This window comes from Lampris incognitus, chromosome 9, assembly GCF_029633865.1.
Source record: "Lampris incognitus isolate fLamInc1 chromosome 9, fLamInc1.hap2, whole genome shotgun sequence".
In the NCBI taxonomy this organism is placed as follows: Eukaryota; Metazoa; Chordata; class Actinopteri; order Lampriformes; family Lampridae; genus Lampris; species Lampris incognitus.
The window spans coordinates 19604022-19629683 of NC_079219.1; the positions used below are offsets into that span (position 1 = coordinate 19604022).

At 43.1% G+C, this 25662-nt stretch overlaps 1 protein-coding gene across 1 annotated transcript in view; it reads right to left on the reverse strand.

The window, feature by feature from the left end:
- Positions 1 to 25662, reverse strand: part of bbs9 (Bardet-Biedl syndrome 9) — a 233569-nt gene that overhangs the window by 145459 nt on the left and 62448 nt on the right. Inside the window, exon 14 of the mRNA XM_056286937.1 lies at positions 22309 to 22413. Coding sequence (XP_056142912.1) covers positions 22309 to 22413 — 105 coding nt within the window. The remainder of the gene's footprint in view (positions 1 to 22308; positions 22414 to 25662) is intronic.

Consider the following 25662-nt stretch of genomic DNA (forward strand, 5'->3'; position numbering starts at 1 on the left):
AGAGCGAGAGCGAGAGAGAGAAGGTTCTTAGAGGTTTGGGAAAGACCAGGATTTTTCCATCTCAATTTCACCATCACCATTTACTAGTCACCACTGTGTGTGTGTGTGTGTGTGTGTGAGAGAGAGAGAGAGAGAGAGAGAGAGAGAGAGAGAGAGAGAGAGAGAGAGAGAGAGAGAGAGAGAGAGTGGGAGTAAGTGAGAGAGAGAGTGAGTGAGAGAATGGCTGTAAATCTAGTCTTGTTCTACTATATCCCTGTACATTCCCAGGCCGCTGAGGAAAAGTTAGACCACTTACCACTGGAATTTACCGGGTAAGGTATGTGTGTGTGTGTGTGTGTGTGTGTGTGTGTGTGTATAACTGTGCGTGTATATCAATTGTGCTGTTCTGATTTGACAATCAGCACCTTTCAAAAAACCATGTGTCTTATTCAGCACCACTAAGTGTATAATTAGGATCATACTGGACAGTATACAAGATTTAGTGGACTGAAAAAACATGTTTCAGTAACTATTCATATCACATGTGGCTTGCCAATGCAGTGTGAAGCTGAGAAAATTATTATCTTTACTACGAAAACCACTCTAAACACACACATCATATATATATATATATATATATATATATATATATATATATATATATATATATATATATATCCCTCATCCTTTTTTGGGTGGTGTGTCTTCATCGAGCTCAGGTCCTCTACCAGAGACCTGGGAGTTTGATGGTTCTGCGCAGTATCTTAGCCGTTCCTAGGATTGCACTCTTCTGGACAGAGACCTCAAATGTTGTTCCTGGAATCTGCTGGAGCCACTCTCCCAGTGTGGGGGTCACAGCCCCTAGTCCTCCTATCTTCCTATTACCACTGCGACTACTGTGGACTTCGCCTTCTAACATCCGATCTAGTTCTTCCTTCAGCCCCTGGCATTTCTCTAGCTTCTCATGCACTTTCTTCCTGATGTTGCCGTTGCTTGGGATTGCTACATCGATCACTACTGCTGTCCTCTGATCCTTGTCGAAAAATGAATAAATATATATATATATAGAGTGACTGATGTAGCAATTGACGGACCCTTTAGTTGACTGGTTAGCACAGTCACCTGTGGTCTGGGCTACCCAGGTTCGGTTCCCGGCTGCAGCGGATTCCCAGCTGTCCCTGAATTCGCTACATTGGTGTCAGAAGTGGGATGGTGAGACCGTGAGGCCATCAGAAGCGCGTGCGCCCAGAGCGTGAGGGAGCTGATATGTTAAAGCGTTGGCAAACACTTCCCAAAGGGGGGAATGTATTGTAACGACCACGGAGGACTAGACTCGCTAGCCCTTGGCTAACGGGTTGGACCCTTTAGTTGACTTGTTAGCATGGTTGCCCGTGGTCTGGGCTACCTGGGTTCAATTCCCAGCAGCAGCGGATTACCGGCTGCCCCCTGAATTCGCTACATTAACTGAGGAAGATATTCAATAGGAACACCATCAAAATTAGTTACAGCTGCATGCCTAAAATTCAACAAATAATATCGTCCCACAACACAAGAATCATGAACAAATCAATGACACCTTCACCAGAACCGGACTCCCCCAACTGCAACTGCCGTGTGAACAACTTATGCCCCCTCGAAGGAAGATGCCAGACGAAGGGAGTTATCTACCAAGCTACAGTGATGAGAAATGACAACAGCAAAATAGAGACATACGTCAGTCTAACAGAGGGAACATTTAAATAGAGGTTTAATGCACACGTGTAGCTTTAGAAACAACAGTTTAAAGAATGTAACATCTTTAAGCTGTTATATTTGGTCATTGGACAGAAACATTAATTATTCAACCACCTGGAAAATCCTCTCAAAGAACAAAGCATATTCAACCAGTAGTAAAATATGCAATCTATGTCTAACTGAAAACTATTTTATCATTTGCGAACCAGAAATGTCCACATTGAATAACAGGAATGAATTGGCCAGCAGTTGCAGACATACATAGATATAAGCATATATTTTGTAATTATAAATAAATCATGCCAATAGACAAATACCAACCCCCCCCCCCGATTGGACCATTAGCAATCATATGTTTTTTGAATTTTTTAATGTTGCACCTCTCCCTTTCCCATTGGACATTGCGCACGTGATGTGCATGATGAGGCAGTAAATGGTATGTCCTTTCCCGTGTAGCTTTATTGACAGCTGATGATCGCTTATGGCATGAAACAGGCTTGTACTGTCTCATAAAGAATTTAACTTGACTCACTGGATTATATATATATAGTACATATATATAGCAGTTGCAGACATACATAGATATAAGCATATATTTTGTAATTATTTGTGTTATATATATATAACCTTGTTAAAAAAAACACTCAACGGTAGGGATAATGCTCAACAAATAAGGAGCAAAATAATCCAGTTAGTCAAGTAACTGGATTATTGGGAATCCAGTTAGTCATAGAACATTTTCTTGACTAACTGGATATATATAGCGTTTTTTTCGAAACCGTCAATGGCGGAAAAAAGATTTTAATGCATAGCAGTACAGGCCTGTTTCGTGCATCTCGCACTCATCAGCTGCTAATGTTTTTTTCACAAAGAAACATACAGTTATGTTGCCCAGCGTCACACGTTGACACATACACACACACACACACACACATATAATATATATCTCAATACAGATGCAGGAAAAAAGTTTTCCTGTACCTGTATTGATATTCCACTCCTCATTAGTTGAGCACTTATAACACCATTGACAGTTTTGGAAAAAAACGTTATATGTATGTATGTGTGTGTATATATTTATTTATTAGTTATTATTTTTTTTCCTGGTCATAACATACTCACATTAATTTGTAGTTTATTCAAAATCAGATCTTAACTCTTCAGCTAGCTAACTGATTTCTGATTTGCTGCATTTATCTATACTATACAGTCATGTTAGGCTATCTGGCTCACTATCTGAGGCTAGCAACTTGCATAGCATACAACATATTTCGCATATATAAAGATGCACACCATACAATTTCCCCTTGGGGATGAATAAAGTATTCTGATTCTGATACTGAATATTGCATTGTTTTTAACCATAGAATATCATGATTTCCCTTAACATACAGAAAATAATTCTATTTTCATTTTAATATGTTGAAAATTTTGTGGCAGATGTTTCAAAATTCTCAAACAAGATGTGAAGACTGATTGATTCAGGTTTACGGTTTCCTTAAAATTTTACAATTTTGAAATCTTTTAATTAACAACATTGTGCTCAATAGAAAGGGGGGATGATTTAGTCAGGATGATTTCCTCTGGTATTGTAAAACCCTTTAACTTTGATGAAGTAGAGCTTAAAGAGGGGAGGGCAAAGTATCCCACTCCTGCACAAGTTCATCCTTTGGTTGTGCAGCCATGGGACAGCAGCATGGTGAAACTGCCTGTATAAGAGGGCATGACGAAGGAGAGCCGCTGCATGTAAGAGGCAATGATTACATGGACGTTTGGAGGATAGAATGTTTTTATTGTTTGCTGTTTTCCCTTTATAAAACCACTGTCACCAAGAACTCTGATTCCAATTATCTGGAAGCTGTATGTGCGTGTGTGTACATGTGTGTGCATATGTGTTCACAGTGTTTGTTTTAATAGAGGACCACTGTGGAGGATCAGGTTCTTTCTCTGCAGCTGCAGTGATGTCAGACACACACCAATGCATGCACATGTGTGTGTGAGAGACAGACAGAGAGAGAATTTATGTGTACACGTGTGTCTGTGTGTGTGTCAGTGAGAGAGATGTCTTTGCTCCATTCATGCCCCTTGCCTTGTCTTTATTTGTGTGTGTGTGTGTGTGTCCAGGGTTTCTAAATCCACTCTAGATTACAGGACATCCTATTCTGTAGCAAAGCACACAAACACAGACCAACTAAAACAAACACTTACTGACAGCTAGGAACACTACTGTACAACTGTGCTGTCTGTCCATGGGTATGTTTGTATATGTTTGCACTCGTGTGTGTGTGTGTGTGTGTGTATGTGTGCGTCTGGGCCTCTGCTTTCACTGTATGAGTGAGTATGCGAGTTTATGTGTGTGTGTTTATATGTGAAAGATGATATAGCTATGAATATAAGCCCAGGAACTTGTGCTATTTCTGTTCAGCCATAACCAATCTACACAGTATAAAGTAACTGGTGAATATTTACTCATTTCATTCAGGAAGCAGAAAGTATGTGAGTGTTAGCTGATGTCAGAAGTGTATGTATCTAAGACTCTCTTTGGTACTTTGGGACTGAAAGCCTCATAGCTTACAGGCAGAATGTATGTACCTTGTGTGTGTGTGTGTGTGTGTGTGTGTGTGTGTGTGTGTGTGTGTGTGTGTGTGTGTGTGTGTGCATGTGTGTATATGAGTGTCTATCCCACGTCTCCCAAACTATCATGTTACAGGAACATAAACAGTAGGCAGTGGTCTCTTCCTGTATATACAGTACCCTATGTGTGTGTGTGTGTGTGTGTGTGTGTGTGTGTGTGTGTGTGTGTGTGCGTGCACACACTTATTCCTACAAGTACCATTCATGTCATGACTACAGACTATACAGTACGCTTGCTTACCTGTGGGGTTCAGCTCTGTAGCATAGAAGACAGGAGAGGAAAGGAAAGGAGAGAAGTTGAAGAGAAAAAACAGCAGACCTGTTCACTTTAAAGTGGTTAAGATAAGGTGAAATCACAGACTCAGACAGCACATGTGTAGACTTCATAGACAGTTTTCTTGTTTTTCATTCAACTCCTTTGACATCTTCCATACACTGTAATCTTTGTTTTACTTGTCTGTCAATGTCCTTCATCCCTCTTTCTCTCCATTCTTCATCACGATAGAGAGAAACAGAGAGTGAAAGACAGAGACAGAGAGATGGACAAAGAGAAAGAAAGACAATCAGCTCTGCTATAGGGACAAGACCCTCCCAGCAACCCATCTTTCTCAAGAAAATAAAGTTTCCCTCTCCCTGTTAACTTAGAAGAAACTGGACTCAGCTGTTTTAATAAGAGGGGATTCTCTGGATATGGCCTGACTTCTCCCTGGAAAGACAACATCTCGCTCTACACGGCTGAACGCATTCCATTAATGGGCTACGGTCAGAGCTCTTGGTTTGCCTTCCCAGACGCTTATAAAGGAACAGCATGTCAAAACACCATTTAACCAAACTATAATCAATACCATGATCAGTAAATATGGAGGTTAGTATCCTAATTTGGAAGTATAAACATACCGTCCAACAGCATCAACAGTACAAAATAAACAGATACCTCTGGTACTTTATGGGGGATAAAAGCAAACGTCTGTCCTTGGTGGATAAAATATTCCCATAGGAGGTCAATTTAAATTTTATTAGCAGTGAAAAAAATCAGTCTAATTTGAAATATGTATATGCGCATATACGGAATATTCAAGATGATTTGACATATCTGTCAATAATTCAAATTCACTTTCATGCTCAGTTCATTTTACTTAAAACAATTCTCTGCTGACTTTTTTTTTAATCATTTTTAATCATTTTTGAAGTTTAAATCAACAAAAACCATTTTTGCTGAAATCGCAGGACATGTTTCAGCTAGGGCTTTCACAGAATAGTCGACTATTAAAACCACTAGTCGACACTGCCTCTGTGGTTTTAACACTGAAGTAATGGAGCAGTGGCCATGCAGCTACAGCAGAAATACAGCGGGTGGAGCTGTGGTTCCAACATAAATTTTTTTGGTTTGATCATTTTCTACGTTACGCTATGTTAAATAAACAGAATCATTTTCTATATTATACCAAATTAAATAAACAGAATTTTAGGTATAAGAGAAGGAAAGACTCCCGCTATCCCTGTGTTTCGGCTTAACGAGTGACCGTGTCAACTGGTGACTTTAGTGACGGCTGTTGATAGACGATCGGTATACCCTAGACGATCCATATACCCTTAGGGTTAGGGTCTCAGTCCTATTGTGTCTTCACGTTATCAATAGCATTACACGATTATTATTATTATTAGTATTATACCATTAATGTGCCGTTGACTACTACTACTACTACTTTGCCGCCAACGTGACAGTATAAACACAGGCAACAACTGTTCAAAGTAGGCTGAAAGGACCCTTTAACCGACTGACCAATAGAATTGCTTCGTAACAACTTCCGACTTCCGGAGTATACCGATCGTCTACTGATCGTCTGCCTACAACGGCAACTGTTGAACATGACTAGAACACGTACTGTCCTCCTAAAAGCCTCTAATTTTACTTAAATCAATTTAAATACTCATATGTGCTCAATATCTATGCTAACATTTATGTAAGTTAAATAGTGCTCAGCAAGACTCATTCATCTCTCGTAACGTTTCTTATAATGTGGTAAACGAACCACAGCTGTATTTTATACCGTTATCTTCAATCGGTGGGTAAACCATATCTAATCATTTTAACCTGCAACGTTATAATGTCAAATTCTTCATTAGACGCTAGCTCGGGGGTGGGCAACATGATTCAGAAAGGGCCGGTGTGGGTGCAGGTTGTTTGTCCCAACCAAGCAGTTACACACCTGAGTCTACCTGACTCTACAAATCAAGGTCCTTAGCAAAGACTATTGGTTGACTAATAGACGCAGGTGTGTAACTGCTTGGTTGGAAAAAAAGACCTGCACCCACACCGGCCCTTTCTGGATCATGGTACCCATCCCTGCGCTAGCTGCTCTGCTAATCTGTTTTTCCCCACATTAAAACTAACTTCAAGAAATGTGAATGATTATTGTTGGTACACACACACACACACACACACACACACACACACACACACACACACACACACATTGAACATTGTATTTAGGATAATTTAAGGCTTTTGACGTTCAACAGCTGCCGTCACCACGACGGCCACAGACGCACTGGGCTGAAAGTCACCAGTTAACATGGTCACTAGTTAAACTGAAACACCTGCGAGGAAGCTGTCGCGTTGTTACTGCAGTCAAACAGTATCCAGCTCAGACAGATGTGCTGGGGGTTTAGACCAATCAGACTGCGGCTCATTTGTAAACAGCGTCTCAGAGCCAATCGAGTACTCTGCGATTTCATCCACTCCCAGGTTGGTACTGCCTACATTAGTGAACCCTTTACTGGTTATATTTGAGAACATTTTGACGAGCACTGAAATTGTCATTGTCATCCTAACTTCCACAATATATCTCTCGCGATTAATCGACTACCCGACTACTTTTTGGGAGTAGCTGACAACTACTAAAATGCAGCAGCAGTCATGAATACCCTAGTTTCAGCACAGTTCTTTCATACATTTTCACACTTTCACACCTGTGAGCTGCTCTGTTCAACCACAGCCTGCAGTGCACCAGGAGTGGCTTGACGGTTAAGTGCCTTGCTTAAGGGGAACTCTACCACAAGCATTTCAGTTATGTTCTCCACACAGCTATTCTGGGTTAGTTTGAAAGAGAGAGGGAGAACTCAAAGTTACTGTGGTGAGTGAGAGCTAAAATTTAACACATAGGACAGGTCAAACGGAGTGGGGAAATACTCATGGTGCAGTCATACACACACGAACACACAAACGAACACATTAATACACAAATGCATGAACACATATATTAAGATGCATTCGTAAACATTTAGATTACTCCTAAATTTTGTCGAATAAAAATTCTCTGTACATCTATGTCGGTACCCTCAGCTCACACACACACACACAGACACACACACACACACACGAGTATTAGTCCATGGGCCAGAGCCCAAAATTTCCTATTTCGGTACACTCAAGGTGGCAAAACTTACTTATAATTTTTGAAAGGATCCATGTCTGTAGATGATATTTTGGTATGATAACCATTCCTGAGTGGCAGCTGTATCACAGTTATCAGCTCATGAAGTTAACCACCCGCTAAACTAAATTGCATTTTAGACGCTGGTGCATATCCTGGTTTAGCCTCATGGTCAGGACATTTTTCAATGTTCTATAATATTGTCTTTGGTATCATTTTAAAGGGGACCTTCTTAGCTTTCATTCAAGCCCTGTTGTGGATATTTCTCACAAATATAGAGGTCACTTGAGCTCTTCAACCCGTCAATAACACACATCTTTCTGCAATGTTCGCCTAAACTATATACTTTCTTTTAGCCCTGTGGCATCTAGGAATATCAGGGACACAAAACACAAAAACTGGAATACTCACAGGACTGTAAAGATTCAGGAAATGTATAATATACCCATACTATTTCATTGTGTGAGGTGATTGTGAACCTTAAATTAGAAGGGCATTATTACTAAGAAACTAACTAGACCAAAGCCAGTTAGTCCATGGGTCAGACCAGATATCGATATCACCCAAGGTGACACAACTTCACTGGTGCCATTTTATTTGGTACACTAACAGAAGTAAAATAATACATGATAACCTTTCCAAATGAGCAGCTATTTCATTTTTCTTTCAGGAAACCTGTTTCTGTGCCTCTCACGATTGTGTATTTGCCCAGATTTTTACAAATATAGCATTTCAACACCCCTTGTACTGATTAGCCTAGCTTAAACTCTGGGACAGTTCTTAGTTGGCCAACAACCAAGGATAACCAGTACTGTGTACTTCCATTCATTGTGCTAAGCTAGGCTAACGTGCAGCCAGATAGCTTTCTACTAAACACACATAGAGGAAACTGGTATCTATCTTCTTGTCTCACTCTGGAGAAGATTGTAAGCTAATTTCCCATAATGTTAGCATGTTCTTTTAATGTATATGTTAATATGATTAGTTAAAGTGGCTACGAGGAACTTTCATCTTGTGTTGATTTTAGCGGCTTCATGTGGACAAAATACAGCTGTTGCATAGCAACTAGGTAATGTATCTATTTGTGGCTATGTAAGATAAATAATGGTAATATGACGCTGGTGAAGCAAAGTAAACTTTGTTTTAGTAGTGTTCATACACCTAAGTTACATGTATTTGTTTGTATGTGGCAGGTGAAAACTGACTGAATATGGCCACTGGTGAACAAGCAAGTTTTTACCCAATACCAAAACGCCCACGGGTGGAGTGCATTATCCACTGTTCTGATGATACAGATAAGCTGGTTTCACTACAAAGTGTCGACTCATGGAGAACTCTGCTCAGGGCAGCTCAGATACGAAATCATGCACCAGTTTTGAAACTGGCAAAAGACATTCCTGAGGGACAGATTCCAGCAATCTACTACCACAGAAAGTGTCGCAGTATCTTCACTATGAAGCAAATTCTTGATGGCCTCCTTGCAAAAGAAAAGAAAAGTTGTGTCTCTGCTGAAGAGAAACAATCTAAGAGAGTAGCTCGACATGCTCCAAGTACATCTAGGACTTATGATGCAGAGTGCATATTTTGTCAGAAAAACAGCAAATATTCCAAGAGACAGAATACGAGAGAAGTACTGGTGCAGTGTCGAGAACTGCGAGCTGATGCAAAGATCAGGAGTGCAGCCACAAAGAAAAGGGACAGCAGAATCCTTGCCATTGTGAGTAGAGACCTTGTAGCAGCTGAAGGGCACTACCACAGGTCATGCTATAGACTTTACACCAAAGAAGAGGTTTCCAAAGCAGAGGTTGCCAGCAATGAAGATGATGATGCTGCAGCTCAGTATGAAGCTGCTGTGAATAAGGCATACAATGAGCTGTTCCTCTTCATCAGGATGGAGCTTTTTGGCAATCCTCAAGTGATGACAATGACTGATCTCTCTTCTAGACTGGTAGCTTCAATGAACTCCCAAGGCATTGCCCAAGTCAAGGAATCAACCAAGAAGCACATAAGGCGAAACCTGGAGAGTGAGTTTGCTGGAGCCTTGCAGATATTCCCTGATGAGAAAGGAAAATTCCTCCTCTATCCCGATAACTTGTCCATGAGGGAACTTGCCAAAGAAAATCAGTCTCTCAAAAGGGAGCTGCAGACCCTGAAAAGTGTCAGTGCACAAGATGTTATAGCCAAAGCAGCCATCAAATTGAGAGCAGACATTAAAAGTCAAGATGTTCCTCAAACCTGGCCGCCTGAAGTCAAACCAGAAGCAGAATGTCCTACCATTCCAGAGTCGCTCATTATCTTCCTGTACTCTCTACTCACAGGCTCAAATGATCCTGATCATGCATCCCAGAGAGTGCAGTGCCTTCTGCAGTCATTTGGCCATGACATAGTATATGCAGTGACATGTGGAAATACCAAGCCTTCCAAGCACATTGTTCTGCCATTCAGTGTCAAATCGTTGACAGGAAATGTAGAGTTGATAAACATCCTCAACCGACTTGGTCACAGTGTGTCCTATTCACAGATGGAAGAGATCAACACTGCCCTGTGTCTCCAGAAACTCTCATCATCAGGGAGTGGCATTGCCCTTCCAGCTAACATCCATCCTGGCATATTCACAACTTTAGCCTAGGACAATATCGACCGTCTTGAAGAAACTGTCAGTGGTGAGGGAACATCTCACAGAGTCAATGGGATTGCTGTGCAAGCAAAGCCAGTCAACCCACTTCCTGTCCAACCCATGCCCACTGTTCCCAAAACAAAGAAGAGAAGCATTGATGGACCCCCACCAATGTTACCAACTTACAATGCTGGACAACGGGTAGGGCCACCACAAAGCAAAAAGTCAGATGCCGATACTGCAGCCAATACTAAGCTTGCCAGAGAGAAAAACCTTCTTTGGGTCCTAGCACGCATGTCACAACAAGAAGAACAGTCAGTCAGCAGCTGGACAGGCTTCAACATCCTGACTCGAGGAGAGATGACGGTCATCCCCGACAATATAGGCTATCTGCCTACCATCAATGCTCCAGCGACACAAATGTCTACTGTCAACGAGGTGCTTAACCAGTCACTGAGCATCATGCAGTGCTTAGGCCTGAGGAAGATTGTCTGTGTCTTTGACCAAGCCCTGTATGCGAAGGCTGTCGAGATCACATGGAAACACCATGACAAGTTCCATGATATCATCGTTAGGCTTGGGGTATTCCACACCATCTGCACACTGCTGGCAATAATAGGAAAGCGTTTCCAAGATGCTGGACTCAAAGACCTCTGCATTGAGTCTGGCATGATTGCAGAAGGCTCAATTGCTGGTGTTATGGATGGCCGCAAGTACAACAGGGCAGTGCGACTACACAAGCTCCTGTATGAGGCTCTCATGCGACTGACCTTGAATGGTTTCCTGTCCTGGTTGGAAGAAACTCACAGGAATGACATGGTTCACCTGAATGAGACACTGAAGACCATTGACAGCCTTGGGAAAGAAGTCTCACAACATGCTTTGAAGGAGGTCCTCGAGAACAGCTCTTGTACACGCATCATGGATCTATTTGAAGTCTACCGTGAGTTCCTTAGAGGTGGAAACAGCAGCCTCTCGAACTTCTGGATGTCCTATTTGGACATGGTTGAAATCTTGTTGGGGCTCATCCGAGCATCCAGAGAGGGAGACTGGATGCTACACTTGGCTAGCATTCGAGCAATGATGCCATGGTGCTTTGCTTATGACAGGATGAATTATGCACGCTACCTCCCCTACTACTACGCCCAGATGTCTGAGCTGCCCATCACACACCCAGATGTGTACACAGAATTCATGGAAGGAGGCTTCTCAGTCCAACTGGGCTCCACCAATCCCTTTGGCCGAATCCCTGTTGACCAAGCTATAGAAGAAACGGTGAACAAAGACACCCAAACAGCTGGAGGGACAAAGGGATTCAGCTTGAAGCCAGGAGCTGTGACCAAATATTATCTCACAGCTGAGTATAGAAGCATGTACCTCAGACAGCTGAGAGACCTGACAGGTCAAGGCAGGTGCAAATGGTCTCATCCAGATCTACAGAGTCCAAGGATCAAGAGAGATGAAGCAGATGTCCAGTCTCTCATGGACTTTATGGAGAATAACTGGCTCAATCCTATGTCCCCTGATGAGATTGATTTGGTTAGCCTCTCCACTGGCAACATGGCTCCACCTGATGTGACCATAGATCTCTTGAGAGCTCTTGAGAAAGGAGAAGAGGCCTACCAAGCATTCCAGCAAACAAGGTTAGATGCAGACCCACCACCTGTGAAATTCCACGACAAGATGACCAAGCAAAGTCTGAAAACATTCTCCAATGTCAGCACAAAACAAGCTCATGGAAAGAAAGCACAGGATGTGGTTCTGAAGGCAGATAGAAACCTTTTCAGTCACATGATCCTGGTGGCTGAAAGCAGGAAGGTGAATCTGAAGGATGTCCTTGCCTACCCATTGGGCCCACTACCATGGGCACTGGCAAATGCTGATGGGTCCTTATGAAAAACAAACAAGGCTGCACTTGCCAGAGAGCTTGAAAAGAATGTATCTCCTGCAGAAGACATCCCAATCCCATCTACTTCCATCATTGATGGGATGAGCCTGGTCCAAAAAATGAATGGCAACAACAAAACCTTTGCACAGGTGGCAGAGTCAGCCTTGACCCAGGTCCTCCATGAGGGAGCACAGAGTGGGAGGATTGATGTTGTTTTTGATGTCTATCACCAGACTTCGATCAAAGATGCTGAACGACTGAACCGGGGTGGAGACATCACTCTCCAGTACAAGAATCTTGCAGGGGGACACCACGTCCAGCAGTGGAGAAAATTTCTGTGCAGTTCCTCCAACAAGACCAGTCTCATCAAGTTTCTGGTGGAAGAGTGGAAACTCCAACGATACAGAGCTATGCTGCATGGCAAGGTGTTGTACATGACCTGTGAGGAAACCTGCTACAAGTTGACAGAAGATGGGTGTGAGGAAGCAGCAGAACTGCACTTCACACATGAAGAAGCTGACACCCGTCTGCTCCTGCATGCATTGCATGCAGCAAATGCGGGCTCAAAGTCAGTTATCATCACAGCTGAGGACACTGATGTCATGGTGCTTTGTCTTGGCTTCCAGAAGGACATCACCTGTCCCATCTACCAGAAGTGTGGGACTCAGAACCGCACACGGTTTGTCGACATCACCAAACTGGCAAGTTCACTTGGAGACGGCATCTGTGACAGCCTAATTGGCTTACATGTCTTCACAGGCTGCAACACTGTCAGTGCATTCGCTGGTCGAGGGAAGCTGAATGCCCTGAAGATAGTGAGAAAGCACACTTCCTGCCAAGAGACTTTTAGTCAACTGGGACAGACATGGAATGTGAGTGATGAGCTGTTCCAGAAAATTGAGCAGTTCACCTGTCGGATGTATGTTGCTAATAGCAGCACTCCTGAGGTGAACAAACTGCGTTACCAGCTCTTCTGCACCAAAAGGGGAGAGGTTGAGTCCAGCCAGCTGCCACCATGTAGAGACTGTCTCTTTATGCATGTTCAACGAGCCAACTATCAGGCAGCAATATGGAAGTGCTGTCTGCAGGCTAACCCTGTGGTGCCAAGCCCTACTGAGTATGGATGGACAGACGATGAAGGCAAGCTGGCCATTTACTGGATGCGCTCCCCACCTGCACCAGATGTGGTCTTGGAAATGCTAACATGCAAGTGTGTGCATTCATGCAAAATGCCAAGCTGCATGTACCTGTCAAATGGACTTCCATGCACAGACATGTGCAGGTTACAGACCTGCAGTAACCAAAAACAGCAGGATGGTCCAGAACTGGACTTTGAACTTGGGGAGTCAGATGATGAGAGAAACGAGCAGTTTGATGAATGACAGTGTGATGATTCTGATGGTATTACTGTGGTAGTAGTCTATTGATGCACAGGATGTTGATTCTGGACTTGGTTACCCAGAGCTTGATAACAATAATGTAACCATATTCACATATACCCATTACCCTACCCATTACCATTACATATACCCACTAATGATATGGGATTACATGTATCATTGACTAAGTATATGTAAATGTCAATGTTGTTTAAAATATTAAAATAGTTCATTACCTCACTATGGTATTCCTTTTTATCATGTATTTTGATTGTGTATTTAAACAAATGTATAGAGACCAGTTTGTGACCTAACTGGCTTTGGTCTAGTTCTCATTTAAGGCTCACAATCACCTCACACAATGAAATAGTATGGGTATATTATACATTTCCTGAATCTTTACAGTCCTGTGAGTATTCCAGTGTTTGTGTTTTGTGTCCCTGATATTCCTAGATGCCACAGGGCTAAAAGAAAGTATATAGTTTAGGCGAAAATTGCAGAAAGATGTGTGTTATTGACGGGTTGAAGAGCTCAAGTGACCTCTATATTTGTGAGAAATATCCACAACAGGGCTTGAATGAAAGCTAAGAAGGTCCCCTTTAAAATGATACCAAAGACAATATTATAGATCATTGAAAAATCTCCTGACCATGAGGCTAAACCAGGATATGCACCAGCGTCTAAAATGCAATTTAGTTTAGCGGGTGGTTAACTTCATGAGCTGATAAATGTGATACAGCTGCCACTCAGGAATGGTTATCATACCAAAATATCATCTACAGACATGGATCCTTTCAAAAATTATAAGTAAGTTTTGCCACCTTGAGTGTACCGAAATATCGTCTGGCCCATGGACTATATGTACTAATTCACACACAAGGGGCGTTTTCACACCTATAATCCTTTTGCTTTGGTCTGAATCAGTGGATGAGTTGCTACTTTGTTAGATTTTCCTTTTGGTTCAGTTTGGCAAAATGTCAAATGAACAAAAATGTATCAACAAAAGCCATATGGGAGCTGTCCCTTCGTTCATTGGTCAGAAATCTCGTGGGGTTGGCAGGTGGAGAAAGGAGAGCTTGTTTTTCTTCTGGGATAGCTATCCACAAAAGACCATCGGCAGAAGTGGCATTTGTTCATAATTGCTGTCATCGTTTGGGCCATATACCAAGCCAAAATATGCAAGCAGAATGGCATATTTGAACGGCTTTGGAGAAGAGAAGGCGGTCAAGATATGTGAACTGTTCCACGTTTGAGTCTGGTGTTGTATACAGAGATGGATGGAGCTGAGCAGGCATATTTCTGTTGGGTGGGGGTTTGTAGAGGATATGGGTCTTTTTTTATGTTAATGGCCAAGCCAAGCTGTTTGTATGCCTTTGCAAAGGCGTCCTTTATGCTCTGTAGTTCTTCTTCTACGAGGGGCACTAAGGCGTTGTCATCGGTGTACTAAAGCTTTATGATTGACGTGGTGGTAGTTTTACCTTTAGTCCTGAATCTGTTAATATTGAGAAGATTCCCATCAGTCCTGTACATGATTTGGTCTCCCTGAGGCAGATTGGGGCCTGTGAGGTGGAGAATGGTGGCAATGAAGACAGACAGCAGAGTTGGGGTAATGACAAAGCCTTGTTTAACTCCTGTGTGGAACTTGAAGTCTTGTCTCGATAACTGCTGAGTACTCTAGCCAGCATATTATCATGTAGTAGTCATAGTACTCTGATATATTTGTCACGGCAGCCTATTTTTGATAGAACTAGTCAGAGGACCTGGCAGTTTATGGAATCAAAAGCTTTGGTTAAGTCTATGAGGGCCATGTACAATGGCTAATTCTGTTCTTGGGCTTTTTCTTGGAGTTGGCAAACAGTAAAAAATCATGTCCATGGTGATTCTGTTAGGATGAAAACCACTCTGGGATTCTGGCAGAATTTCCTCTGATATTGGAAGGAGTCTGTTGGCCAAGACCCTAGCCAGGGCTTCCCTATGGTGGAAAACAAGAAAATGCCATGGTAGTTTCTGCACTCAGCTTTGTCCCTTTTCTTAAAGATAGAGACAATGAGTGTGTCCCTAAGTTGCCCAAGGATTTCCTCTTTTTCCCATATTTCAAGTTGCAGGACATGGGTATGTCTGAGGAGTGTAGGTCCACCTGCCCTCAGTACTTCTGCTGGTATTCCATCAGGAACAGCAGCCTTATTGATTTTAATCTTCCTGATGGCCTCCCGGACTTCTCTTAAACTAAGTTGTGCTGCCATGTCCTCCTGTTTGGGTTGTTGAGGGAGTTGCTGGAGGGCATCCATCTCAGGGCTAGATTCCTGGTTTAAAAGGTCCTGGTAGTGCTCTTTTCACCTCTCTTTGATTGACTTATTGTCTGTTAGCAGTGTGTGCCCATCTTTGGAGAGAAGGGGGCTTAGACAGCAGTGGCTGGGACCGTATATTGCTTTAGTAGCATCAAAGAAGCCTCTGGTATCCCCAGCATCTGCAAGGTGCTGGATCTCAAGGGCCTTCTTTGTCCACCACTGGTTCTTCAATTCCCTGACCCGGCTTTGGATGGCTGACTTTGCTCTTGCATGGGCAGCTCATTTGTTCTGGCAGTCGATGTCATTTTACCAGATGGTAAAGGCTTGGCTCTTGATGTTGATTAACCATTGGATTTCCAGGTCATCCTCATCAAACCAATCTTGATGGTTCTTCATCTTGTGTCCAAGAGGGGTTTTACAGGTGCCAGTGATAGCAGTCCTGGGCATATCCCAGTGGCTTTCAATATCATCTGGATATTGCTTGGGCATTGATGTACTGAGCATGGCCTGGAACTGTTGACAAGAGGAGGTACCAGTAAGTCTTTCAAGGTTGTGGTTTGGGCCGTTCTTTTTTTCTGCACCCTTCTTTTCCGATGAAGTTGGATGGATAGGGTGGAGCACATAAGGCGGTGGTCAGTCCAGCAGTCATCTACACTGATCATCACTCTGGTGTTAAGTACCTTTCATTGGTCTCTTTGACAGACGATGATGTAGTCAATGAGGTGCCAAATGTTAGAACGAGGGTGCCTCCAGGTTGTTTTAAAATTGTTCTTCTGGCGGAAGAGTGTGTTGTTGACTTTGGTATATTGTACTGACTGTAAAGCCCTTTGGGACTACCTTGTGAATTTAGGCTATACAAATAACCTTGACTTGATTAGGCTGTATTCTCAGCATGCTGTTAATAGCAGGATGCCATTGGCGTTTGTGTTTCCAACTCTTTCCTTACCAATTATGCCTGTCCACAAGTTGTAATTTCGTCCCACTCAGACATTGAAATCTCCAAGCAGGATTATCTTATCCTCCTTGGGGACTTTGGTAAGAACACTGGGTAACACTTAAGTATGGGGAACATAAAAAAACTTAATTACTAGTGAATTAGTAATGATCAAGATGTCACTTTAGTATGGGGAACATATTCTAAGTAACAAAAACTTAATTTACAGTAATTTAACACTATTAACACTTGTAGTTTTGTGTTTTGTTATGTAAGAACAGACCATATTCATTAAGTGTTAGTAAGGGAGAATAACTCTTCTTGTGGTACTACCACCTTATAAAGTCCATACTAAGCAAAGCATATTGAGATGGTACTACTAATAAGCAATAATTCTGAGGTTATAGAGGGAAAACTCATAGTTAATGGCTTACTTGTTGTATAATAAGGCCATGCAGAATAAGGCATTAATGAGTACGTAATAATGACCAATTAAGATCCAATATGTTGCTCATTTGCATGCTAATAAGCACCTAATTAATGGTGACTACGTTCCCCATACTAAAGTGTTACCGGACATTGTTAAGGTTGGTATACAAAGTCTTCTTTACTTCATCTTGTGAGTCAAGTGTTGGAGCATAGGCACTGATGACAATGATGCTTTGATTATTTACAAGCGCCAGTAGTACTGTCATCAGGTTGTTACTGATGCCCAGAGGAAGCTCAGCAAGGTGGCAAATGAGGCTGTTTTTGATGGCTAAGCCCACCGTGGATCCTTGGCTCATCAGTTGTTTTTCCTTTCCAGATAAAAGTGTAACCACCCTTCTCTTTCAGCTGCCCTTGGTCGGCCAATCGGGTTTCAGAGAGTACAGCAATATCAATCCAGAATCTTCTCAGCCCTCGGACGATGATGACAGTACGCAATTCAAGTCGATTGTTGGACTGATTGTCCATGAGGGTTCATATGTTCCAGGCTCCAAAATATAAGAATTTCTGTTTCTGACCACATGGTGGTGATCCCTCCGGATGCAGTGGTCCAGACAGGGGGAATGAGGAAAACTATGTTTAGGGCACCCTTTCAAGCCCCTCCCCAACTGGGGTGAGCAGAGCAGATCCTAAATAGGGCTGCTCAGTCATCATGGGTGCAGCAGCCAAGAAACCCCTTTGCCTTCACTACTGATCACACACCGACTGCATGTGTGCCTGGTTGTGGCTAGGGGTTGCCAGATTTCACTGTCCTGCCCCCATCATCTCTTTCTGATTGCCACAGGGCTTTGACCCAGGATGTTTATGGGTTGATCCTTGCGGAAGGACGTCTGCACGTGACAGCTTTTCATGTGGAAAGGCTGATGTACCTGCAGCCACCACACAGTTCTTGGCAGTGGGTGGCAAGATTCCAATGGTATGGAGAACAAAGACGATTGGGGACCACCCTCTGTTGCAGCATTCATCCACCTTCACTGGCATTGTAACCTGAAGACATCATCCGCTGATTTCGCAGCTGAGGTCTTTGTTGGATCGCACTTCGTCTGGAACCTCACTCTTGACCTATCCACCTTGGGTGACCCTATCAGGAGCCAAGCTCTGGACAGCATAGCTCTCATTAGTACAAGCAAGATTCCCCACCAATACAAGGTAGTGATGAAGGATCCATCTTATTACATCAGCAATTTCCAGGGGGCGCTCTTTACTGGAATTAAAGGTAAAACTTTGATGCTGCTTGCTGTGAGGTACAGCCAAATATTTTCTGTCTCTGAAGTTCCTTTAATTGCAGTGGAGAACATCCTTAGTCAAAGTCATGTCAAAGTCAAAGTGTCTTTATTGTCCTTTACAGGGAAATTAGTTTGCAAATAGTATAAAACTATCGCACAAACAAAACATACAAACACCAAGGCAGAATTGACACATCACTGATGTGTCAATTTGTGGTACAATAATTTTAATAAAATATCAACTTGTGCATGTGTAGGATCTGAAACTATTTTCTTCAAAGAAGTGTGGGTACACAAGAACAAATAAAACATAGGTAAACAAACCAAGATCGCAAACTTGCTCTCCCAGTGTACTGCAAGAGTCCAATAAAGCATAACAGCTGAGCATCATGGGAACTAACAGCACAGCTCCAGGGTGCCTTTGTCCAATAAGGTTGCACTGAGCTGAAACTGGCTACTGTGCAAGAGGTAGCGATGTACTGTTAAGTGTCTTTTAACCCACTTGATCATTTGGAAGTGCACTTGTGTAAATCCTATTGTCAGAGTGTTAGGGAAAACTCCCAGGGTGTCTGGTAATGAAATTCTTTCTAGAATGTTACCGCCAGTCGCCATCACCCCACCTTTGACAGGCTTAAGGAGTCAAGAGCCCTCCTCAAATGTCAGTTCCTTTGTAGGGCTTTAGGAGGAGGACAGTAGCTATAGGAGGGTTTAGGATGTAATGATCGCCTCTGGGTGGGAACTGGGAGAGAGTGACAGAAAGAGGGTGGGAGAGAGATGGAGACAGACAGAGAGAGAGAGAGGAGAGAGAGAGAATGATGAAAACTTCTCATACTGAGAAAGCATTTAGTGGGAAGGCGGAAGAGAGGATGACAGAATAGGAAAGTAGAGAGTGTGCGTAGAGAGGCAAGGAGACAAGGCAATACCGGAGATTAGCACTGCTGGTGCTCAGTGGTACTAATCTAGAGTTTAGAGACACACACACACACACACACACACACACACACACACACACACTTTACAGCTCAAGGTAGTCCATCTGATGCTACTACATTCATATTTTGGCTGTAAAAAAACAGCCATTACAGTTGCTATTGCAGAAATCTGTGTCAACCGCGGCGGTAGGCAATGACAGTATACAGAAAAACGTTGTCATACTGATTTGAAGCAATACGGCAACATTGGAGAAAAATTCAGTGTTAAAAGAAAGGAGGAAAGGGGCGTCCAGGTAGCGTGGCGGTCTATTCCATTGCCTACCAACACAGGGATTGCTGGATCGAATCCCCGTGTTACCTCCGGCTTGGTCGGGCGTCCCTACAGACACAATTGGCCATGTTTGCGGGTGGGAAGCCGGATGTGGGTATGTGTCCTGGTCGCTGCACTAGCGCCCCGTCTGGTCAGTCAGGGCGCCTGTTTGGGGGAGAGGGGGAAGTGGGGGGAATAGTGTGATCCTCCCATGCACTACGTCCCCCTGGTGAAACTCCTCACTCTCAGGTGAAAAGAACCGGCTGGCGACTCCACATGTATCGGAGGAGGCATGTGGTAGTATGCAGCCCTCCCCGGATTGGCAGAGGGGGTGGAGCAGCGGCCGGGACAGCTCGGAAGAGTGGGGTAATTGGCTGGATACAATTGAGGAGAAAAAGGGGAGAAAAAAAAAGAAAAGAAGAAAGATCTGGTTCTTAAATAAGATAACTATCTCCAGTGAGGTTCATAATAAATAATCAATATATCAGTCCAAGGTTATTTATATACTACCGATGATATGGAACGTAAGATCATTAATTAAAAAAAAAAACATCAGCCGCCTGGAACATTACGTTCAGTGCTTATCAGTCTCCACACATCGCTTCATGTTTCTTTTTATAAAAAACTGGGTGCGTCGCTCAGTATCCAATTTTGTGAAGAAAAAACAAAACCCTGCCATTTCTGAAACCTACCAACTGACTGTTCAGAACGGAACAGGACCTCTGAATGATGGCTGCTTACCTGTTAATACAGCTGGTTAGGATAGACTACATTACCAACCACCGTTAGTTTTTGATATATTACCACAGGATAAATGTTGAATTAACTGAATAAGACTTCCACATGATGGTTGGTCAGCTGTCACAGGTGACCAACCATCATTGGTTACCAGTTACCAACTTAGCAGCCCCTTTCCCTTTTTTAGCAGTGAACTAGATAAAAAAAAAAGGAATAATATATCCAGACGACGCTTGTTTATCAGGTAATATGGCTGTAGTCTGTTTGTATTTAGTTGGTAGCAGGTGGTAATTCTCCACCAAAGTTGACGGACATGTACATACATGGATATTGTATCTATCCGTGTGTGTGAGCCCCTGTGTAGGCCTTACATACATGTTTATGTTGCTGTATGCTGTCAGGTGCATACATGCATAGGCCTGGTCTTCACTCGCCCCCATTCTGTGTTTATCTCCTAATTACAACATGCCCCTCTCTCTCTCACTCCTTCCATCTCTTCCATCCTAACAGCTTTCCTTGCTCACTCCTTTAAATTGACCTATTATATCCCAAACCTGCGTGCGATCCAACTCATCCGTCCGGGACATAGGATCCCCCCTTCTGCACACACACACACACACACACACACACACACACACACACACACACCACCCCCACTAAAAGAGTCCAGACTCCTCTCTTTTCCCAACTGCTTCCTATTTTTAGCATCACAATAAAAGCTTGAGGGAGGAAAATGCCTCCTGATGTTTCCATGCCGTTTCACATTTAATGTGTTATTGGTAAGTGGGCCAGGGTGGGGTGGGGTGGGGTGTACAGACAGGGTCCAAGAGAAACAATAGGAACTAAAACCCCCTTTTTCTTTTTTCCCCCGCAAGCTGCTGCTTTTTTGGGGGGGGTCTGCATTGGGGGGGGGCAGCCAGTTACATTTGAAATAAAGAGAGGTTTTTGTTAGTCCACAAGGAAAACTAATGTCTTCCAGAAGTACTGCAGGGCTCAGAAGCAGATGCCTGGAGGGAACACAGCCCTGCTCAGTCAGGGTTTCAAAGGGTACATAACCGGTGCGCTCAGTGTTCCAGCTAGCTGATGTCAATACCATTATGAACTGCGGTCTCTGATGGAGACCGTCAGTGCTGCTACACATCAATGTCAAAGAGGTCAGCATTCCCCTCACATGACATTTCTGTCCGTGCTGCTCTCAACTGACAGTATTACGAGTCACTGTTGTTGCACTAGGCATAGATAGTCAATTGATTTAATGTTGGACACTTCCTCTGGCAGTTATGGACAACTGTCCATGCTGTTACGTTACTGAAATTATTGGTCAAGGTCAAAATAGCTTTGCCAAAGATGTTTCCTGAAGTGGTTTTCAGGACACTATAATGTTGCAGACAAGCAACTACTGCTACACACATTTCACTGCTGCTTTAGTTCATTCCTGTGCTCTAAGTTGTCACGACTGTTAAAGGTAAAAAGACATGGACACAGTGCAGACAACATCAGAACACTACTAACACGTATTTAAAGTTTCTTTAGAGGAGTGTTGGAACTATCTTTTCTGTGCTGGGAAATGCTGGCTGGTGTGTTGCTGCTGTGATTTAAGGTGAAAATCAACTGTTAGTGATCTGAAATTCAAGGTTTTCAATAAAACTTGTTCAAAAACAATGAAAATAAGCATTGCGTGTGTGTGTGTGTGTGTGTGTGTGTGTGTGTGTGTGTGTGTGTATACCTGTTGGGGAACTGTAGGATACAGCTATGTCCCCTGTCAGGTCAGCAGGGGGGTAGTGACCATTGAGGAAAGCAGAAAACTCCACAACAGAAGAGGATCCCATATCTGGGGTGCGACACAGATATATTAATATTATTAAAGACACACACATATAAACACACACACAAATAGAAATAAACACAAACATAACCACATAAACATATCAAGAGAAACGCAAGCATGCACACGTGTGCGCGCACACACACACACACACACACACATATATATATATATATATATGTATATATAAACACACACACAAATAGAATTACACACAAACATAACCACATAAACATATCAAGAGAAACGCAAGCATGCGCACGCGCGCGCACATACACACACACACACACAAATACACAATAACACAGCAGACAATCCCACTTCTGGGGTAGAACAGAACAACATCAACATAAACACACACACAAACACGTATTGCACATGTGCGCGTGCACACACACATGACAAAACCGAGAAAAATTAACAGGAACACATACACACACACAAATACACAAAACCAAACTGAGAGTCAGCATTTTCAAGGTGTGGACAGGACAGGATACCGCATAACCAACATGAACCAGACCCTCTAAAATACACACACACACACACACACAACTTTTATATGGCATGAGAGAAAGGCGATGAGTTGTAGCTTCCCCTTAAATACCTTGAGAGAGAATAAGAGAGCAGGAGGGAAAGAGGGAGAGAATGCAGGAGACGAGACAGGAGGAAAGAAAGAGTGAGATAGTGAGTGGATGGATGAGAGAGAGAGAGAGAGAGAGAGAGAGAGAGAGAGAGAGAGAGAGAGAGAGAGAGAGAGAGAGAGAGAGAGAGAGCGAGCAAATAAACCATTGAAAAGGTAGGGATCAAATGCAAACAGTGAGGAAAGGATACATTACAGCTAATGGCTTTAGTAAGACACACACACATGCATAACACTCACTCACTCACACACACACACACACACACACACACACACACACACACACACACACACACACACACACACACACACACACACACACACACACATGCATAACACTCACATACCCACACACACACACACACACAAAACAGTAAATAGCTGGAGTTCAGTCACCTGTGGGCTGAGGTCTGGAGCCCTGCTTAGGAACATCACGCCCCATTACACCACCACACCACCGTGTTGTGTGTGTGAGTGTGAGAGAGAGAGAAAGAACCCCCAGCTATTTACTAGTCTGTGTGTGTGGTGTGTGTGTGTGTGTGTGTGTGTGTGTGTGTGTGTGTGTGTGTGTGTGTGTGTGTGTGTGTGTGAGAGAGAGAGAGAGAGAACCCTCAGCTATTTACAAGTTAGTGTGTGTGGTGTGTGTGTGTGTGAGTGTATTTGATTTACATAAATATCACCTCAAGTACAGATATTACATATTGAAACCTTCCACGTTTTGGAATCTAACAGAAAAAATAATATCAAATAAATTTCAAGGACATAATAGAGGCATAGATGTGAAGCACAGTTCTACAAAATTCTGTGTGCTGTGGCATTTGTAATTGGAGTATTGACTGCACATTTTCAGTCGAGTAGTGAATGTTACATATTGTTGACAGAACACCCTGGATGGATGCGTAACACTAAAATTGTAAAACAAATACTTTTGCAGCAGTTCAAAATGTTAGCTGATCTGAATCATGGTTTTTGTTTTGGTTTTTTTTTGCTTACCAAAAAGCAAGCTGACACATCGGAAATGCTGAAAAACGTTTATTGATCTTTTATTGATCATGTTAAAAGTGATAGAGCACATTTTACTGTCATCCCTGTTGATGGTGTTTCTGTGAAAACCTACCTCACATCAAACCTCATGGCTAAAAGAGAATAGTGGTGGTGGTGGGAGGGGGGAAAAAACAACTTAAATTTGCCAGTTTTGTTACCAAAGTGGATTATAAAGTTAACTAAAGAAAGCAAGACAAAAATAAACGCAAATGCTTACTTTCTTACAACAGCATATATATCTTAAGATGCACCCCAAAACACTTGGGTTGCTCCTAAATTATGTCGAGTAAAAATGTTCTGTACTTCTAAGACTGTACCATCTGCCCCCCCCCAGACAAGCACGCGCGTATGCACACACACACACACACACACACACACACACACACACACACACACACACACACACACACACACACACACACACACACACACACACACATGCGTGTGCACATAAAAACAGCCAAACCCACGGCTGAGTCCAGACAGAAGAAGAGAGGATGAGAGAAGAGGCAGGAGAGAAAAAGCAAAGGAAGAGGAAAAGATGGATGAAAGCAGATGAAAGGAGATATGACAACCCCCTGCTCAACAGAGAGAAAAGAAGATAGACAAAGTCAGAAAGAAAAAAAGGGGGGGGGCAGAGAAAGCGCGAGAAGGAGACAGCAGAAAAGAGAAAGGCCGGTGGGAAGAGGGAGACTTTTTCCACACTCCATCAGACACCCTGACCTGATGGCCTCCCACTTCTGTTGTCTCTTTCATATCTCTCCCCTCCTCCTCCTCAATCTCCTCTCTCACTCTGTCTCCATCTCTCCTCTATCTCTCTCTGTCATTCTGTCCCACTCTCAACCCCTCCGTTCTCTCTTCCTCTCTCTGTCATTCAACAGCGGGCTTTTAACCTGACAGGTCAAGTTATGGTCAGGTCAGAGAGCTCTAAACGTTACCAGACCCATTAACACTGCCGCTAAGACCAAAACCAATACACGCTGCGTAATCTTTCTCTCTCTCGCTCTCTCTCTCGCTCTCTCTCTGTTGAGTTCAGTTTGCTGTACTTGTGTGGATATTACATTAACTATACTGCCAATGTGTCTGAATGAAGAAAGCAAAATGTGAAGTTTTTGTCTCTCACTCTATGACTGTGACTTGAGCCTCGGCTGTCCTGAGGGTTCAGGGTTAAGAGGCTGACAACTCAGGTTAGACTGACTACTGGCTGTTTGGAAGAGGTCAGGGGTCAAGAGGGGTGGCAATGGTGACATGTATCACACAGCAAGAGGCGGCGTATGTGTGTGTGTGTGTGTGTGTGTGTGTGTGTGTGTGTGTGTGTGTGTGTGTGTGTGTGTGTGTGTCACATCTTGACACGTCCGGAGGCACAAAAAGGGAATCTCGGGTGAACACTAATAAGAGGTAAAACGCTGACACTTAACCTTTACGAGTCAGGACTCCTTGATCAAATCTCTGTGTAGGGTCTAGATCGGCTGCCATCCTACTTGTACCACACGTTTGACAGAAACTCATCATGCATAACCTCCTCCTATACACCTTAAATGATGGAAGCAAGGAAGTGCAGCCTGTTC